This window comes from Phodopus roborovskii, unplaced genomic scaffold (assembly GCF_943737965.1).
Source record: "Phodopus roborovskii unplaced genomic scaffold, PHOROB, whole genome shotgun sequence".
Lineage (NCBI taxonomy): Eukaryota > Metazoa > Chordata > Mammalia > Rodentia > Cricetidae > Phodopus > Phodopus roborovskii.
This window is the reverse complement of record NW_026126517.1, coordinates 22,975,875-22,996,026: the sequence shown is the minus strand read 5'-3', so window position 1 is coordinate 22,996,026 and position 20,152 is coordinate 22,975,875. Positions and strand designations below refer to the sequence as shown.

At 50.4% G+C, this 20,152-nt stretch overlaps 1 protein-coding gene across 1 annotated transcript in view; it reads right to left on the bottom strand.

Annotated features, from left to right (window-relative positions):
* The window catches only part of Dscaml1 (DS cell adhesion molecule like 1), a 315,656-nt gene that overhangs the window by 64,360 nt on the left and 231,144 nt on the right, over window positions 1-20,152 (bottom strand). The window contains exons 5-8 of the mRNA XM_051197313.1: window positions 14,223-14,501; window positions 11,447-11,722; window positions 8,960-9,256; window positions 7,140-7,412 (exon numbers count right to left, since the gene is read on the bottom strand). Coding sequence (XP_051053270.1) covers window positions 7,140-7,412; window positions 8,960-9,256; window positions 11,447-11,722; window positions 14,223-14,501 — 1,125 coding nt within the window. The remainder of the gene's footprint in view (window positions 1-7,139; window positions 7,413-8,959; window positions 9,257-11,446; window positions 11,723-14,222; window positions 14,502-20,152) is intronic.

The following is a 20,152-nucleotide window of genomic DNA, read 5'->3' as shown; positions in this document are numbered from 1 at the left end:
CTAACAATGGTCCAATACCCTTCATTGAGGCTTTCCAGAGAGACTAATTTTTTAGGTCATTGTGAACCCCTTCGCGCACGCACATATGTGTGTCAGAGAGAGAGAGAGAGAGAGAGAGAGAGAGAGAGAGAGAGAGAGAGAGTAAGTATAGGTCATATCTAGGCCCCCTTGTGGCTTCTGATTCAATTGCTTCAAAAATCCAGTGTAGACCTTACTTCTACCATATCTCTAAGGCTTGGAGCTAGGACTTGTATAACAGGAGTATTTAATGGGTAAAGAGCATAGGTACCCAATACATTCTCATTAGATATGCAAAGAAATAGACATGTCTGGATATCACTTCTCAGGGTTACCTCATCAGTTCCCCTATGTGATGGACCAGGGTAGACATAAAATGAGGGTCCAACTAGAATAAGAGGAACCAGGTGCTGCTGTTCTGTGAGCATGCCTGGGGCTTGTCCTTGGTCCTTCCGAGGGCCAGGCCTTTTCTGTGGCACTAACCCAGCTCTTGTGAATGAGGAACCTCTGGATTGTGAGCAGGGTTTGTGATAGTAGTGGCGCTCCAGGGGCTGGAGAACAGGACATGTGGCCAAGGCAAGGGTCATAGTAGTCTGGGCCCATTTCCAGGAGACAGAGCAAGAAGACAGAGTCAGTGATGCTGGGTGAGGAGCTTTTGCTCAGCGGGGGAGACTGTCTCCCTCAGTAAAGAAGGATATAGAGAGTGTTGCAAGTTACTAAGGCAGGTTAATTAATTAGCTAGCCAATTTATGTAATATTTATGAAATGTCTGCCCTATGAAGGCATTGCCACTGTGTGTATGAGGAGGCAGAAACTTGCCTGAGTTGTAGATGGAGAGCTTTGGGAGAGGCTAGATACCATCCTTCATGATTACTGGGCCAACACCCCTGGACCCAGACACAGGACTCAGTAGAGGCACGAGTCCTCTGGGGGTGATGGTAGCCTCAGGAGCCCTGGACATTTGAACTGATGCACACAAATACAAACTAATACATAAGATGAGGGAAGGGGACCAGGATGAGCCAAAGGGCAGAGACCACTGTGAACCATCATTCCTTTCTAGTCAGTGGAATGGCATGGAAGATCTCTTGAGAGGTTACTGAAAAGCAGCAGCCAGCGCCCATGCTGGAGGTTAGTTATATAGGTAGGATGGCCCAGGGTTCCTTGATGTCCTTTGTGACATATGACTAGACAACTCCTCAGAGGTCCAGTGCAGCAATTGTTTTCTATCACAGAGCCACCATCAAGCTGTGTCATGCCACTATGGCGAAAGCTCCTTCACCAGCTTGCATATAGCTGTCTACACTAAACTGAAATAGTCCCTCTTAGAGGAAGGACAGGCAAGCACTAATAAAAACAGGGAAGCTCACAAAACTTACAAGATTCACAAGGCTGTCCCCAAGGTGCTAAAAGCAGCCAACAGTTGCTGGGAAGAGGAGACACCTCCTGCCTAGCTTTAGGGCTGCAGCTTTCCTGACGTGGGTGTTCCTCTGAGTAACTCCTTACCTGTGCTTCTGTGAATAATCCCAACAAACCATTGCTTCACTCAGCTAGACTTGAGTGTAATAATTTCTTTGGTCTGTTAGTGCCCCACCTGGGATGAGAAGACATTTTGCGCACTTCTGCTAAGGAAAAGTCACACAACCATTTTGCAGATGGTGGAAGGACCAGATTGGCATTCTTACAGCGCTCAGAGGTGGCTCTTGGCTGCTGTGTAGGCTGGCTCACCCCAAGATGAGTGCTGTGGGCAAGGGGACTCTCAGCAGTTGTGGGATATTTGATAAGAAAACATGATTTCTTTCTTTTTTTTTTAGGCTCTGGGTTTCTAGAAAGGACAACCCATCATTTAGCCACATCTAAGCTCAGGTTCAGATATTGTGTGCCATCTTTCCCTAGGGGAAGCCAATTTTTTAGGAGTTGGGGGTCTCTGACCACCTGTTTTCACCAATGTCAACTGAAGTTCCAAGCTTGTATCCTGTGACCCTACACTTCTGCAGTAGCTGGAGGCTTCTTTCCTGGAGCAAGGTGCCATACTAGTGCAGGGGCCGTAGGCTAGAGTGTCTACAAAGATGCAGCCATTGTGGCAGTCCATGCAGCATCTGGCTGCCATAAAGCCTTTATAGATACTTGTTTGGAAGTGTCACGCGGTGCTGACCACCAGCCCAGCCCATAAATGCTTTATAGGGTCTCTTATCGTCTGTCTTTGAAGCCGAGCCTTTTATTTACTGCACCTGCTTGCAGAGTGTGCACTGTGGAAGTCAGATCCTCTCCGTCCACACAGAATGGACACAGGAAAGATCTATGTCTGGGGTCAGGACAATTGAATTCCAGACTCTGTTGTTCCCTCAAGTGACCATGGGCAAGTGGCTTGTTACAACCACCTGGCCTCTACCTTTGAGCCTTGGCTTCCTCCTCTGAAAAAAGGCAGGGGCTTCAGGCCTGGAGAGATAGGTAAGAGTGCTTGCCACACAAACATGAGGATTTGAGATCTGATCTCTGTGACTATGGGAGTGGTGATGCCTGTCTCAACCCCAGTGCTATTGTGGGCAGAGACAGGTAGAGCACTGGGGCTTGTGACCATGAACTTAGCTCCAGGTTCAGCAAGAGGTCCTGTCCTGGGGAATAAGGTAGGAAGTGGAGGAGCAGGACACCTGATGTCCTCTTCTGGTCTTCACACGCATGCATAGCACATATGCTCACACATATGAGTATACACCACACACACACACACACACACACACACACACACACACACACACACCAAATGGTGGATGTAGTAGGCCAATTAATTTCACAAATGTGACCCCAGGTTTTCCGTTTCAGTAAATATAATTACTTTTAAAATAAGCATAATTTACTTCAGTTTTTATCACAGCCATCCCTTCTTGGGAAGTCTTTCCCTGACCGCAAGTTCCCTCCCACTTGGCACTCTTATCCCCAGTCCTGATCTAGATTTACTATTACACATTGTTCACACTGTCTGTTTACCCCTAAGATGCAAGTTCCTGGAGGGTGGGGATTTTTTGTGTCTTGAACACAGCTGTGTGGATGAAACAGTAATAGTCCCAGGAACATAGTAGGTGCGCAGCCAGTCACTGAGTGAATAAACATGCTTCCCCATCCTTATCACCACCACCAGCAGCAGCCCTATCTGTCCCTGAAGGAGGTTGCTTGCTCTGTGTTCCCAAGGAAACTTGGCTGCAAGCACAGCACTTTCTAGAGGTTGTCATGGTAGTAGGCAATTCTCCTCCTGTAGAGCCTGTGGCGCCCCCTACCTGTAGATTCCGACAGGGCTTCTTTCAAACCACCTCTGCAATAGCAAGCATTTGGGTAGTTGGGTAGCTTATGGCTTCAGATCATAGGACCTCCCATCCCAAGCCATTCATGAGAGTGGGAGAGGGCTCCCCACAGGAGCCTCCTCCAGTTATGGCTGAAGCTATGCACTGACTAGATAGCAACATATGTGTGTGGGTCTGGGGTAGAAGCATGTAAGGATAAGAGTATGTGTGCAGGGGTGAGCTCCTCTTCTGCTGGCTTGCTCTCCATGGGCACTCAGCATGTCCTCAGCCTGGTCAGAGTGTGCCTCATGCCCTCACTGTAGCTGTAAGGACTCTCAGAGACTCAGAGGTGGGGAATGGACACATTTCCTCCACAGAATCATGCCAAAAGGTCCCAGTAGCTGGCCCTGCCTTTGGTTAATAAAACATTCAGTCTTTGTACCAAGAGATTCTTTTATGACACTTTTTTTTTTTTTGTTGAAGAGGTCCCCAAAGTCACCAAGTTGAGGTGACTTAGAATCCTACTAAGGATCTTTCCAGAAGCCCAGAGACAAGTGCTGCCTCCCTCAGACTGGTTCCCCTTGCCATTCAGTGCTGTGTATGCCAAGCCCAGGAAGTCCTCAGGACATCCTCATCCCCCTCCATCCATCTTCTGCTTCCCCTGCCTTGCTGTGCCTCAGTAGGAGCTCTCGAGCAATGTTTCATATAACCAACCATAGTTGCCTTTCATGGGTCAGGGATGCTGTCTCACAGGAGGAAGCATTTGTGCACAAATAACCGCTCACATGCATGTATGCTGAATCTGCCCCAGAATGAGAGGGCTAGTGTGCTAGCTACTTTTGACACTTGATTGTGCATGTAGTTTGTACACACATGTTCACCCCACACATCCCTGAACATGCGTGTGTATGCATGTCGGGTATGTTCTGATTTTGGCTCACTGATTGAAAATTTCATTAGCAGACAAGCAGTCCCCAGAAGGACTGGAGTCAGCAGTTATTTTCCCAGCTCACAAAGCGGCATGGGTTTGGCCGCACCTGGTCCACCAGTCTTGGCCCCACAGAGAAGTGGGGGTTGGGGAGGGGAGCTGACATACTATTGAAGGCTTCCAGTGCCTGTCTCATTCTACCCACCCTTTCCTGCACTCTGTCCCAGTCCGATTCTCCAACATGATGCATGTTGCAATGTTCAATAGCCATGGAGTTTGGAGTGTTACCCCTGCACCCACTCCTTCCTCCCTGGAGTCAGGGCCCCTTGCCATGCCCAGGGGCGCCTCCTCCTCCCCCCCTCCTTGGGGAGCTCTTGGAAGAGCACAGCCGCTAATCAAGCAGCGTGATCATAATCAGCTTTGATGGGCTCTTCTGCAAAAGTGCATTCTAATGAGGTGGGGGAGCTGAGCAGAGAGGGTGGGGGTGGAGGAGCCAAGCTTTCAGAGTGGTGGGGGAACTGGCTTCCAGGCCTTTACATGAGTGTCTGGTCTAGAGAGGAAACAGGGCTCTTTCTTACCCCTCCTGTGGCTGCATATTGGTATTTTTTTTTTTTTTTTTTTTTTTTTTGGCAGACCCTGATGAGGAGGAGCAGAAAGGTTTGCACACAAGCCTGTATTACACACAGACAGACACACTCAGATACACACAAATAGACACATAGATACACACATAGGTACTCAGAAACACAGATCCACACACCCTCGTGTAAACACAGATGGACAGACAGACAGACAGGTACATAGACATATAGATAGACAGACACAACAGACACACCGGCACATACACTACAGATACACGCACACACACACACACACCACATGTGCGTGCACTCTCTGTCCCTCTCCTTGGGCTGGAAGACATTGTCACTGTGCACTATCACTACAGGCCCAGTGAGTCACTGAGCCTGAATGCATCAGATTCAATTCATTAGGACCTATCGCTCCCTGAATGGGGCTGAATAATTGATGAGCAGAGAGCAGCTTTCAGAATGTTCTGAGTACTCCGAGGCTTGCTGGAGCCCTGTTATGTTTATTATTATTTTTTTCTTTTAGCTGACAAACCCAGCCAAATGCTTGCTGGAGCATTGGGCGCAGGGAGCAGAGCAGAGGTTAGATGCTTTAATATGTGATGTTTACACTGTACGCTTTCGGCCCATTGCTTGTAACAGAAATGGATACAGACTTCTGTGATGCCCAGTGGGGTGGAAGCAAGGCAGACGGGGTTGTGCCACATCCATCACCAAGTCCATTTGCCCAGGTGTGGAATGGGATTGTGGTCCTGGCTTGGTGTTCATGGGCTGCCCGGAAAGGGCATTAGGTAGGAAAGACTCTGGTATTGCTGCAGCCTGGAGCAGGGAGGTGACATTACTAATGTATAGTCTAGCTCTCTTTCTCAGGCCTAAGATAGCCACCAAGCCCTCAATTCTTGGAGCTCACAGTGTGACTTCCCATATACAACTCAGACTAATGTCTCAGATTCAATTCAACAAACATGCACCATCTGGGGATGGTGGTTACCCAGGATGCATGTGACCCGGCCCCGAGAACTGCTCAGGATGAGCCAGATGACAAGCACAGAGAGGAGGGTTTCCTCCACCTTTCATCATGACTGTTCAGGTTCCAGGCCTTCCCATCCATGAGGTCACTGTCATCACACATTGAAGGACCACCACCAAATACAGCATGTGTTCCCTGAAACACTTTCTCTCCTAGGCAGCCCTTTTCCTGTGCACATGCAATGTTGCTTCCAGGGTCAGAATAGGAAAAACCCAGGTCTGAGACCTTCAAGGGCTCCCCAGGTGTTGGGCCTTCTTGCCTGGGCCTGTGACCTTCCTTCCTTGGACCCTGGCCTCTGCCTAGCTTTCCCTTCCTGGTTAATTATCCCTCCCTGTCTTCTCTTCTGGATATGTGGGAGAGGTCTTTCCAGCTTCCTGTTTTCCCTTCTGGATGGATGTCTTCAGGAGGGATGGTTCTAGGTGATAGGGCCCCTCTTTGGTTTCAAGGGCATTATCTCTCTTCTATGACCTTCCGAGCCCCACATGTCCCCTCTGTTCTTGAGGTGGAAGCTGGAGCTGATGCTAGGCTCCAGTCTGTCCTCCTCAAGTCCATACCCTCCTCTGATATTTCCTGGTCAGGTCCAGCAGGATCCATTTCACCTGTCCTTAGAACCCACAGGATCCTCATCCTATGCACTCTCCAGACAATTCCCATGCCTGTGGACCCCAAAGGACATTTTTTGGGGCTCCATAACTGACTGCACTATCCCATAGCCAAGGGAGCAGAGGCTAGTGGCTTCTGAATTGTTCCTTCAAAATCAGTATACCTGTAGACTTAGGGGATTGCCTCTGAGAGGGTGACACAGATACTTAGCACCTACCTAGACTACTGCTCCAGCCACCCTCAGGTGAACCAGAAAGCTGTGGTGGGTTGGTGACTGAGCTCCAGGCCTCAGAGAACTAGTACATGGTCTTTCCCCATGCCATCTCAGAGGCTGGAGGAGTTCATTCTGGCCCAGGATGGAGTCAGGCTGGTTAGTGCGTGCTTCCTCTCCCTTGGCCTGCTGCTGCTCTTTAGGGTGGCCCTACTGGGTACCTGGTGGCCCCTTTATCCCTTATCTGAACCCCTGCCCAGAAAGCATGCCGCCTCCTCTTGTCTACATCTGAGCTTTCAAACCCCTTGGGTCAGTACTATTTTTTTTTCCTTCCCTGAAGCTTTTAGTTTTGTGCCCATCACAATAGCCCACTGTTACCTTTCTTCCAAAGCTCAGGCCCATTCGGTCTTCCTTGGGCTTCTACTCACTGGTGATTGCCTTCTGCTGGACACCTGTACCAGATGCCTGGGAGGGAGGGACCTACCTTTGACGGCCACGTGGACACTCTGGCTGATGGAAAGCTGTGGCTGGATGAGAACACTGCACAGGTACTCCCCCTCGTCCATGCCCTTCTGCACATCTGTCAGCTTGAGGGTCCCGTTCTCAAACACCACCTGGCGGTGATTATCCGGTAGCAGCAGAGCATCCTTGTACCACTTGATGGAGTAATAGGGGTAGCCAATGACCCTGCAGTTGATGAGTGTGTCCCGCCCGGCGACTGCTGTGATGTTCCTCATTGCCCGGATGCTGGGGGGTCCTGGGGAATGTGGGGGAAAGTGGAGAGGAGGGGCTGGTGGCGCCATGAGCCAGTGCCGTTTTGTGGTGGGGCTCTTCTCTCTTGCTTGGTCCCTGAGACTTCCCCTTCTCAGCTAAGGGCCACCAATGTGACCCCCAGAACTCACTGTTGTTATTGTGAAATAGTTGTAAACAGGTGTGAGCCACACATACCTATCACAAGGCTATGAGTCCAATTCACCAGGGTTGGACCAGGTGAATTCTTATTCGGGGAGAAACTAGGACCAAGTTGTCAACAGTGAAGCAGGGACCTCATGCTTTCCTGTGCTTGCCCACACTGCATTCGTACCTCAAGCAACCTCTCATTGAGCAATAAACTGTCCGAAAGAAGGCCTTGGCCATGTGAACTCACATGTTGTTTCTTCCAATCAGGGAAATTGTGTTGTGGGTACCTGAGAAAGGGCTGCAAAGTTGCGTTCTGATCACATTGCCTGGGGGTGGGAGTATCTTCAGCTGGGCTGGCTGGCAGGTAGCATTGTGGGAGTGGGAGGAGGAAGCTTAGAGGTCACCATGAAGGGACAGTACTAAAGAGCAGCAGATAACTTGGGGCAGAACTAGAGAGGACAGAACTAGAAAGTTTTCCAGGGCTCTGTAGCTCTGTTCCTGCTCCAATTCAGAGAGAGACACAGGGGCCTGGCCAAATGGTGGCCTCAGGCTTGTTATGTAGGATGGGAGAGCTGGAATGGGTGGATTTAAATGATCTCCATTTCCACCTCCTTCTCTGCCTCAGGGTAAACGTTAGCACCCCTGAACTGGTGGTCCATTTCTGATCCTCTTGGTTAGAGGTAATTGGTAGGGTCCAGAGAGGACTAGTCAGACTGAGAGGCCTACAGGGCATCAGAGGAGACAAGTTAACTTGGAGAACTGAGGTAAGGGAATGGCTGGCACCTCCTTCAGGCTGCCTATCGCTGGGAGTCACCCAACTCCAGCCTCAGTTTCAATCTTCTACTCCTGAAGATTTGAGCCTTGCAGTTGAGAACATGATCTCCAGGCCCCTGGCTGTCTACATCTCCTGGAACATTTCAGGGTTGGCTCTGTGTGGAACATTGGGAGCTCACTAGTATTAAGGTTGAGTCTGCCCTACTTCTATCTGTCTTTGTCCTTTCAAGACCCTGCTGGGGGCTGGCAGGTTCTAGCAGGTGCATAGAGCACCGGGGGCCCCAGAGTGGTTTGATGGGGATGGGGTGGGGAGGATGGGCAGGCTAGATTATGGGAGAGAAGGGGAGTGGGGAGGAGAATGGGATGGACTTTACCAGACACACACTCACACACAAGAATGATTGATGACACTATGGTGGGCAGGAGAGAGAGAGAGAGAGAGAGAGAGAGAGAGAGAGAGAGAGAGAGAGAGAGAGAGAGAGAAGATTGCAGAGAGAGAAGAGAAAGAAGACAGAAACCTCCACTAAAATCAAAATGACAGTTATTAAGAAGCACACAAGAATGGTGGTGACCACAAAGATGGCAAAGGAACTCAAAAGCCTATTCTGATATTTAAATGTGGACAGGCACCTCTTACGTTTATTCGCGCCTGATATTCAGCACTGCCCACCGAGTTCCGCGCTGTGCACCGGTACACGCCCCCATCCCGGATCTGGGGGCCTGTGACGTTCATGTGGCTGATGGTGGTGCCGTCGGACATGGTGTACTGGTTGGTGCGGTGGCTTCCATCCCGCACAATGGGCTCGTCGTCCAGGGCCCAGGTGACTGTGGGGGGCGGGGCGCCCTTGGCAGCACACATCAGTGAGAACTGCTCCCCGGGGTTGACCACCTTCTCGCTGAAGGATGAGACGATGCGGGGCGTGCCGTCTGCAGGGAGCGAGGAGCCCCCTTCAGGGTCACTGAGTCACAGAGAGACTAACCCCCCCAGGCCACCCACCCAGTGACTGGGAGGAGGCAAAGTGGCAGCCAGGATAAAGACAAAAGGTTGTCACGAGTGGGCTTTTGCTATACACAAACCCATGAGGTACAATTACTACCATGGAGTGAGACACAAGGCTTTGAGCAGGCTGCTTCAATGATGGCTGGCGGGAAGAACGGTGATGACAATTACTCCCCCGTCTTCTGGACATGGTGAAGATTAAATTAATTACTACATTCAAGATGCTCCTCTATTTATTAATAAAGACTACAAGGCTCAGAAGGCACAATGTGCATAAAGGCATGTGTGGGCAGAGTCTGAGTGCAGGTTTTGTACTTGACCATGCCAAGGACAGGGAGTAGTGGCATTTAGCCCTATTAACAAAAGACCTTAAGTTTGAGGTTTAAAATGCAAGTTTCCCAGAGACAGTGGAGGTGATGGGGGTCTGGCTAACCACATAATTGAGGATGAGACAATTAATTTCATGTACCATCTTCCTACTGTGAGATGTGGGGGTAGTGTTACCACCCTGATCACCTTCCCCCACAGGATTGGTGTCAGGGATTAAAAAGACATTAGGCATATAGTATCCCATAAATATGTATGCTTATTGTGTGACAATTTAAAACAAAAAATACGTTAGTAGTGCGGGCAAGGGACTGAGCCTGGAGGATTGCCACCAGTTCAAGGCCAACCAGCCTGGCCTACATAGTGAGATCTTGTCTCATAAATAAATAAGTAAATAAACAAACAGGTAAATAAAAAGATAACAAAAGTAGATGCTTAACATAAATAAATAAATAAATAAATAAATAAATAAATAGCAGGGCAGATGTTGTAGCGTTATTGATACTCTTCAATGTTACACATCAAAATGTCAATGTTTACCAGACACCTGGCCAGCCTGCCAGCCCTGTCCCTACCTCTGGATGGAAGAGACACTCATCTAGAACTTGGGAAAACGTGATGCTTTCCTGAGCCTGGGAGGATGTGACAATGTCATGCGACTTTGGCCTTTCCTTTTCCTCCTTCCTTCCCTCTCTATGCTGGCCCTGCCTTCCTACTTTCCACTCCCAGCTTCATTTTCCATGTCTCTGCTCTCCAGGGCCACCCTCTAAGGTGCCAGAAGTCTACTGAAGGCAAGAGGTTGGCCCCTCCAAATGAAAAAATGAGCTAGCTAGTGAAGTGCTCCTAAGTGGAAGGCTTCTGAGATGATGGCTATCCATTTCAAAGGATCCTGCACTGTGATTGCATATTTGTTGGGAAGAGCAGTGAGGGACTGGTTGAGCAAGCATTAGGGCTTATTGTGCACAGTCCTGTGGGCAGGAGGAGGCGCAAGGTCTTAGGTTCGGTGACTCCCTAGCTACCAGGCTCCACAGGCCCTGCAGTAAGACCAGGGAAGACCCACCCTTAAAACAAAGGTGGTGTTGCTTGTTGCTGCGTGTGTTTTTGTAGTAGAAAGGATCAGCTGGGAACACAACTAAACCTGAACTTATTGGAAGGCGGGGTTCCTGTCAACCCTGATGGTCCCTTTGCACTAATGAGCAAGAGGCATCTCCTCCGTGGCCTCAGCCTAGTGCTGGAGTTCATGGCTGGGCAGGTGGAGTGTAAGTCTGATTTAGTTCTAGTTTTTGGCTAAGCACCTTGCACTGTGCACAGTATGAACAAGCGTGCCCAGGGGTGCTGTGTGAGGGATCCTGGGTGGTGGCAGGTGTACCAGGAAAGAGAATAGGATAGAAACGGAGACCCTTGATTAGAAACAGTCTGTTGAGAAGAGGCCACAGGTTGGAAATGAGTCCAAAGTTCAGAGGTTCCTGGCACCACCGCCTCTGGAAAACCCAGAACCTCTAAGACCCCTCTACTAAGAAAGTGCTAGTAACTGTTGAGGGCAAAGGTAGTATATGATATAGTAGTGTTATACTATACCATAGTATAACTGTATCATATTGTTAAAACCCTTGTTCACTGGACATGTGGCCAAAGCTTTGATTTCCTCAACTTCAAAAATAAGGGACTGATAGGAGAGCATGGTGCCTGCCGTGTGTGCACTGAGCAGCACTGGCCTGATGCCTCCTGGCATGTGCAGCACCTCTCAGGAACTACAGCCCCACTCTGCTTTGCCACCCACACCCACTCACCTTCCAGCACAATGATGGCAAAGTCCTGGGCTGTCTGGGTCTTGCGAGTGGCAAAGCACTGGTAGGCTCCCGAGTGGCTCTTCTGGGCCGAGGAGATAAGCAGAGTTTCATTGCTGAGCCCACGGATGGAGATGGCCTCCCCCGGCAGTACCAATTCAGTGTTGCGGTACCAGCGGATGGTGAACTCTGGGGAGCCCGTGAGGGCGCAGGACAGGATGACCGTGCTACCGATGCCCGTCTTCAGCTTCTTTGGTGTCAGGGTCACATGAAGGGGGTCTGAGAGGCCAAGTTGGGCAGATGTGAAGGCATAAGGGGAGGTGGGAGGAGAGGAAAGAGTTTACTGTGATGGCATGTGGCTGGATGGATAGAGGTCAGAGCCCAGCTCTGCAAACACACCTGTGTGAGATTTGGGACTAGGAAATGCCCTGCTCTGGGCCTCAGTTTATTTATGAGGTACAAGCTAGGGTTTCCTGAGGGATGTCTTATTCTGATGGCCTCTACTTCCCTGCTTAGGCAGATCTTTAAGGCTCCCTTAGCTCTCCCAGAAGCCTGGGATCTTGATTTACATGGCACCCAGAAACTAGAAGTCACCTTTCTTCCTGCCAGCTGCCTCTTGTCCCCATGCAGGTCACTAGCTCCTGCTTCCTGCTACCCTGATGTCCTTTGTGTCTGGGGTTCCATCACCTCCCTGTCCCCCTCTCTACTGCAGTGTCTGCCTGCTCAGACCTTTCATGGGTTCTCCAGACTCATTAAGGCATCCAAAGCCCCCAGAAGCCTAAGGCCCTCATCATCTGTCACCAAGGTTATAACTCTAGAACATCAATGACCTGTACATGGTTCCTGTCTTCCTTAGCATGCTCAGGTTGCAGAGCCTAAGCTCTAGGCCTAGAATGCTCTGCCTAATTCCTGCTGAGCTCTGGTCACTTCTTCCAGGGAACCTTCCTGGATTTCACTTTCCTCCCACTTTAAGTCTCCTATCTCCCCACCAGGGAGTAATTAGTGCCATACAGAGCAGCCTGACATTTCAGTACCCTTTTCTCATCCTTTGGATGCTGGGCCACTTGGAAGTAGCATTATGTCCCCACCAAGACCTGGACTATGAGTATCGGACTAATGACGGGATGGTGGAATGGTGACAGCCCCAAGTTGGCTTCCCTCACTGATTTCTATGCCTGAACACTGCTGTGCAGGAGTTCAGGTTGCAGGAATGTAGGAACCCAGGGACCTTTCAGGAAGAGAAGGCAGGCCTGGGGGGTGGGGCATAAGAGAAGGCTGCACTGCTTCCTCTTGAACCTGAGTCTCCAGCAAGCCACTGTGTGTGTGTGTGTGTGTGTGTGTGTGTGTCTGTATGTGTGTGTTGTTTTGGCTTTTGAGACAGAATGGATGCAGCCTGTGAGCTTGCCTAGGCTTGAATTCCTAATCGTCTCTATCTCATGGGTGCTGAGATCAGATCACAGGAGTGTACCTGGATTAGATATGAAACATTTGGACACTGTTTAGAAGAAGAGGGGAAGTTTTGTTACAATCCTTTACTGTTATGATCCTTCTATCTGTGTTCAGGGCTTGCTCATGAGCAATGATTCCCTAGTTCCCTGGGGCTGCTCTCATCATTTTTTTAAGTCTTTGCCTTCTTGCTGTCCTGGAGCAATTCTTGGGAGGTGATGACTGCATGTGGGGGATGGCCTCCACTCTACAGGAAATGCACACAAACTGTCAAGGCTTTCTGCACTATGGGAGGATGTTGAGCCCAGGTCTGGCTAGAGAGTCAGATGCAAGGTTGGAAGGCCAGAAGCTCTGCAGTGTCTGTCTGTGGCATACCCAAAGGTCTCATGAGAAGATGGCGAGGGGTCAAGTGCTACCTTGACCAACCTTTATGGCATAGTAGAATCTGCTGAGGATGGAGTAGAGTCACCCTAGATAGCTCCTGCCTTGCCAAACGGGAGTGACCTCAGGGAACTACCATGCTGTTGAGTACAATGTTCAGGGGCTCAGGCTAATGCTGCCTGACACCTGGAGGGCTTCTTAGGGATCCTAGATTCCTTGACCTCCTGGCTGGCAGAAAACTCTGGATATTAGAGCTCAAAGGAGCCTCTGCATGTGACAGACATGGGCAGCTCAAGAGTCAGGATGGATGGTGCTGAGGGAATCATCGAGAGCACTCCACTCCCATGGCATCAGCTCTGCCTCCAATGCCTCTGCCTGCCTGCTGGGGCTCAGAACAGGAGAGGTCTGCAGGGCCTTCCTGCATTCCATAGCTCCCTGGACCCCCGGGTTCTGTGCGGGGAAGAACAGGGAAGGACCAGACACCATATGCATGGCAGCCCCAGGTACTGCTGACTTGGCTGCCTCTGCACAGTGTCTGGTCTGATTGATCAGGACCCTTGCTAATTATTCTTAAGCACTTGGACAGTCATCCTAGACGGAGACACAGTCCTGCCTTGTGGATTAACATCAGCATCGACTCTCTCAGCCAGACAGCCCTCTGCTAAGAAGCCTAGGAGCTCTCCCTTTCATGATCTTCCCACAAGACCCCATAGTCGGCTTAACTACTGGAGAGATCACGTGACTGGAGGTTACAGGTAAGGCTGCTAATGCCAGGACTGAAAGGCAGGGCTGGTTTCAAACCAGTGGCTTCTTCAAGCCATAATCTGCCCTCACAGCCACTAGGAGCTCCTCCTGGGGCAGCAGGAGGCAGGAGCAGGGCCTGCACGGTCACAGCACTCCATCACACAGGTCAGTAAAATCTCCTGAAGGCTGCAAAACACTCCAGACTCACCGATGACTGTGAGGATGCCGTTGGCCTCTGCCGACCCAAAGGTGTTGGTGACCTCACAGATGTAGGTGCCACTGTCCTCGGTGCGCAGGTCACTGATGGTCAGCCCTGTGATACGCTTAGCCCAGCGGCTGTCAGCAGGGAGGGGCCGGCCATCTTTGAGCCAGCGGATGGCAGGGATGGGGTAGCCAGAGGCAGCACAGGGCAGCTCCACTGCATGGCCAGTCCAAACTTCCTGGGAGTGGAAGCCATCCAGGATGGTGGGGATGGACTCTGCAGGGTCTGGAAGAAGAGAGGATCAGTAACTGAGACCATCCTGGGCAGAGGATATAGGAGTGAGGAGAAAGAAGCAGAGCCTCTAGGTAGAGGCCCCTTCCCCATGCTTATAGAGCAGGTTCCAGGGTGGCAGCACCTCCAGAGGAGTGTATGTGTCCTCCACTTGTGTGTCTAGACCAGGCCGAGCCCTGAGAACCATGCTTGTGAGCCAGGCTGTGAGTGTGGCTGAGGACATGGCAGAGCTCAAAGCCAGAGCGTCAGAAAGAATGACCAAGGAGGACATCTATGACAGCTGTCTTCACCCTGGTCTCAGGATGTGACAGAGGGGACTACAGTTTGTGGTTATTGGTGGGCACCCCCAAATAGTAAACAGTTGGAGCACCCAGCCCTGTTTTGAAGTTTTGGTTACAAGCCTAGCCTTTAATTGCCATGTCAGCTCTTCAGCCCTTTGCCCTGCCTTCTGCCCATATTCTGGGCAGGTTCAGAGCCCAAAACAGTGTGGGAGCAAAGCCAAGAGAAGCCAGCACCTGAGAGAGCTGTAACCCCTAGGTGGTAAAAGACCTAAGCCCCAGTGGGCTGAGATGTCCAGGTCATTTATGGGTGTTCCTGTCTACTCTCTCAACCCAACTCTTCCTGGGCAGGCATTTCTGAACGTCTGTAGCCGTCAGGGGCCCACAAGCTATTCTCCTGTATAGAGCACCTCCAGTTTTGTTTTTGATAGGGTCTCTAGCCAAGGTTGACCTTAATTCACATCACCAAGGATGACCTTGGATTTCAAAAAAAGCATTACAGTGGTGTGCGTATGTGTGTGTACATGCACTTCTGGGCATGTGAGACATGTATAGGAGTCAGAGAACAACTTACAGGAGTTGAGTCTCTCCTTCCACTGTGTGGGTCCTCAAGATCTAACTCACGTTATCAGGTTTGGTGTCACCTTTAATGCTGGGCCATCTTACTGCCCCATGATCTTGAACTTCTGGTTATGCCTTTACCCTGTGAGTCTTGGGATTATGGGCATGTCTCACCATGCCCGCTTTATTTTGTGCTTGAGTTCAAACCCAAGGCATCCTATATGACAAGCAGTTTTCCCTAACACACCGTTCTTTTCTTTCTGCTTAGCAGTCCAGGCTTACCCCAAAGGCTTGTTGGCCCTCCCTTCTTAGCCTCTTGAGTGCAGGAATTCACAGGCATGAGCTGCCAGCTCTGGCTTTACCCTGACCCACCCTAAGCTGTCTACAACCGATCCCTGGCTGTAGCCTGCCCTTTCCTTACTCCACACTAAGGCAAGCTGGGTCACCCAGACATCCAGCCCTCTGCTTTGCACAGCCCACTCTGACTCATTGTTCACAAGCCAGCCTCAGTAGTGTCTCGTGCACACCTCCCTGATGTCTGCTGCCACTCTCTCTGGACTCCTGTGGAGTTTCATATTTTTCTTTCCTTTTTAAACAGTTCCTTTTCTTTCTTTTTTAAAAATAAAACATATAAAATTATTATTATTTTTCGAACAGGTAATATATGCAGGTGCAAAGCTTCAGGTAGCCAAACAGCACAGATGGAAAGGGAACCTCCCCCAGCTCCTGACTTTAGCCTGCTGTCTGCCCCTTGAGGCCACAACTGTGGCTACCTGTCTTTTTTTTTTTTTTTTTTTTTTTTTTTTTTTTTTTTTAATAGCAGCTGCTGCAGGCCAGGCATCCATCTTTCCAGAAGACAGCCAGGCTTCTTGAGGCAGTGTTGACCTGTGTTGCCCTTCCTGTGCCCAGTGTGGATCAGGGTTCCTGCTTGTTGAACCTTCCATTTCGTGTGTGTGTGTGTGTGTGTGTGTGTGTGTGTGTATTCACGGATGAAGGTGTGCCAGCCAGCCAAGTTTGCTGGGTAAACTCCATCCTGCAGACTTTATGGACTAGAACTGCATTGTGACTTCAGAGAACACAGAGGGATGAGGCTGCTGAGTCCAGAAAAGTGTGGGGACCTGCCCAGAACCACATGGTAGACCAGAGCTCTGAAAGCAGGTTGTCCTCACTCTTGTTCAGCAGATGGGGCCCCAGATGGAATAATTTAACATGCTGGATCTTGTTTGGGAGGGAACAGGAGAGCTGCTGACCCCCTCCTCCCCCACACCCCACCTCGCTTCACCAGTGGGGCCATCTGCTCTTTGCTCTTGCCCCTTGGAGAGGGGTCAGGCCTGGAGTATCTCTGGGAGAGGGACTTTCCAGAAGGCTTTTGTTTGTGTCTACTTGTGGCTGGGACTCAGGAGGCCCAAGCACCAGTTCTACATGCTCTCTAGTCTGCCCTGAGACTTGGGACCGAGTGTCATGACTTCTGCACGGAGTTTCTTTGCACAGTGGAGGTGACTATGGTTCCTCTGTATCTGATGTTACTCTCCTAGGCACCGACCGCATGGCAGGATGTGTGTGTGCTACAGAGCCTCACAGACTCAGGAGGTGCAGATGCATCCGGTGATTGCCATTTGATGCTCATCTGCCTTCCCTGCCAGACTTGCTGTCCTCTCCCCTCCTCCATCCCGGTGGGAATGGTTGATTGGTTGGGATCAACAGAGCCAGTGCCAGAGAAGAATTACTCAATGTGACACTTAATTGATGCGAAATACACAAATTCCATGGCACAGGGCAGAATTTACAAGCAGAGGGGCTGCCAGGGTGGTGGAGGAGGGGCAGGGTGTATGTGTAGGGAGAGAATTAATCACTGAGGCCCAGGCGTGAAATTAAATTCTGGGGGGTGTAGGGAAAAGAAGCCTTTTTCATTACCAGGGAGCAGAGAAGTAAAGGGCTACGGTGTGTACACCTAACATCCCGGGGGACTGGGCGCTGCCAGCTTGGGCATTGGCCTGGGAAAAGACAGCCAGCTCTGCCTGAGGTTGTGGGGCCCCAGGATATCAGGCTGCTAGGATATCTTGTGATGTCTGGGCTAAGGCTGGAACCAAGGCTCCATGACTCTCCTGCATGTGCTGGGGGACAAGAAGGTGGTTTCCTTGGTCTCTGTTTCAAGGTGAGGCTCCTACTAAGTTGTCTGGGATACTGGTGTTCTATTGAGTTCTATTGAGCTCTCTAGAAAGTCCTAAGTCATGTGGAGCAGGTGTTATCTGTGAGGATTTGGGGGGGGGGGGAAGAATTAGATTTTCTGTAACTGCTCTGTTTGACTTAGAAAACAGAAAAATAAAAGTTGTCCATTCTTGTCCCCTGCCTTGGGTATGTGATAGGAATCGTGTGTGTGTGTGTGTGTGTGTGTGTGTGTGTGTGTGTGTGTGTGTGTGTGTGTGTGTGTGTGCAGGAACAGCAGGGTAACGATGCAGATCTCCCTACCAAAGCTACTGCTTGACTTGCTGAAGCTTCACAGGCATCAGATACCGCTGAACTCCACATGCTGTGGCCTGCCACCCCTTATCACCACCCAGCTGACTGTATCTGCCATGCTTGGTTCGCAGACCAGGGAGTGGAGGTTGGAGACTTTGTTAGATGCTTGGTAACACAGCTCACTAGAAGCCTGCTGCCTTCTTGCGTCATCTCCAGCCCAAGGGGCAGCCCCCTCTGGTTCCTCTCACCTTCGTATGTGGGGAATCCTGATTTCAGACACTTGTAGGCCCTGGCCTTAGAGGCATGGAGCAGCTGTTCCCTTGGGACAGGCTGGGCTTAGGGGTGGGTGGGGGCAGGGAGCTGGTGAGCCTGGAGGTCGGAGTTCTCCTGATGCCGTTCCCTGCTTCCCTCTCATATCACTTGTGTTTTTGCAGAGACAAGCAGCTTGCAGACAAGCTACCTTGTCACATCTTATCACATCAGGGCCCTGCATCACTGCACGGCCTCCCTTCCTGTCCTTGCTATTCACTCCCCTCCAGCATCTTCCTTCCTTTCCCCTCACTTCCCTCTGTCTTGTTTTCTCTCTGGTCTGGTCCAGGTCTCCTCTCCTGGTCACCACTCCCTCTGTGCCCAGGCCCCTCTCACTGGTTGACCTTTGTACCTGACCTTTGTTCCCTAAGGTAGGGTTTTATCTCCAGTCCTTGGGGAGTATGGTGTCTCTCTTGCTGTTTCTCTTTTACCCACCATGATGGTGTAGGATGAGAAAGATAAAAGCTGGCATAGCCCCCAGCTTCCAGGATCTGTTCTTTTGAAGGACCCTTGCCTAGTTCTCACACCTCACACCCAAAGATGGAGGTCCAATCATCTGTGTAGAGAACTAAGGGCTTGATGGAGGAGAGCAGGGCAGGCCTGCAAGAGAAGGTTTCTGGGCCTCCCACCCCTGCACAGTATGAGAAGCATACAAATGAGATGCAAAACAGCATGCAAACAAGGCCATGTAATTTGGAAGCAAACCACTCCAATGCAGCACACTGAATCGGCTGCAGATTCAGAAGCCCTACCGCACAGTCTGTGCTCTGGTGCTCATTAATGCCACCAATGTTTACTTGGTACCTATTGTGTGTTACACACAGGACCAGACATCAGAGACACAGGGTCAAACTGGGTTGCCTGGTTATTGCCTCCTGATCCCTGAGTCTTGTTTTCAGCTATGCTGGACAGATGAGATGGGTCCTAGGGAGTCTCCTATTGATGAGGGTTGACCTCTGCAAGCCACAGATGGCAGAAGCAGACAGAGGGGCTGAGTCCTTCCCTGAGGCCTGGAGTGGGGCATTACCTCGTGGTTTCCATCCCCACAAAGTGAGGATCTGACTATGAGTTTATCTTCTCTCTAGAAGCCATTCTGCCCTACCTCCTCAAGGCAACGATGCTTAAACTGTAGGTCAAAACTCCCCAGGAAGTTGTGATAGCCATTCTGTGGGTTGCAATCAACCCTGAGAAAAAGCAAAGTAGGACAGGATACAATAGGAAGCATTGGGTGCTGAGGATGTATGTTTGCCTAACATGCACGAAGTCCTGGGTTTGACCCTCAACACAGCATAGATCTGGGGTGGTGGCACATTTATAATCCCAGTGCTCAGGAGGCAGAGGCAGTAGAATCAGAAGTTCAAGGGCACCCTTGGGCCAGTCTGAAGACTTCTCAGGACTCCGCCTCAGAAAACTGGACAAACCACAAAACCCACACATCGGAAGTATCAGAAACTCAGTGTGGTGACACATGGTTGTGACCCCAGAACTTGGGAAGCTGAGGCAAGAGGATCACCGAATGTTTCAGGTCAGCCCATCTCTAAGAGAATTCTCCTCCCAAAGGAAGTATCAGATCCCGTGGTGACAGTGTGTGGGGGAAATCCCAGTATGCACTGTACAGGTGATATAAGAACACCTGTCTGTGGATGGATGTCAAAAATTTGGAGCTACTAGTGGAGAAAGCTTTATGAAGGGAGACAAATGCCTTTGCCTCTTTGCCAGAGGTGGCATGTTGGTGTTCTGCTGGCCCTCCCTGCTTTCAGCAGAAAGGTATTTCAGCCAGAGGGATGGAGTGTGAATTCTGACTGGGACTCCCACTGGCTCTGCTCAATAGCTCAGGGAGGCCATTGAACTCCTATACGAAATGCAGAACATTTACACACACCTCAGAGGGCTGTGGATGCTGACCAGGTAGCACATCGAGAGCCACCTGCAACCCAGGGCACAATACACCCTCCATCTCTGCTCAGATGCCACGATCACCCTGGAACAAGAGTCTCTTAGAAACATTTATCATTTATTTTCTACCTGTTCTCCAGT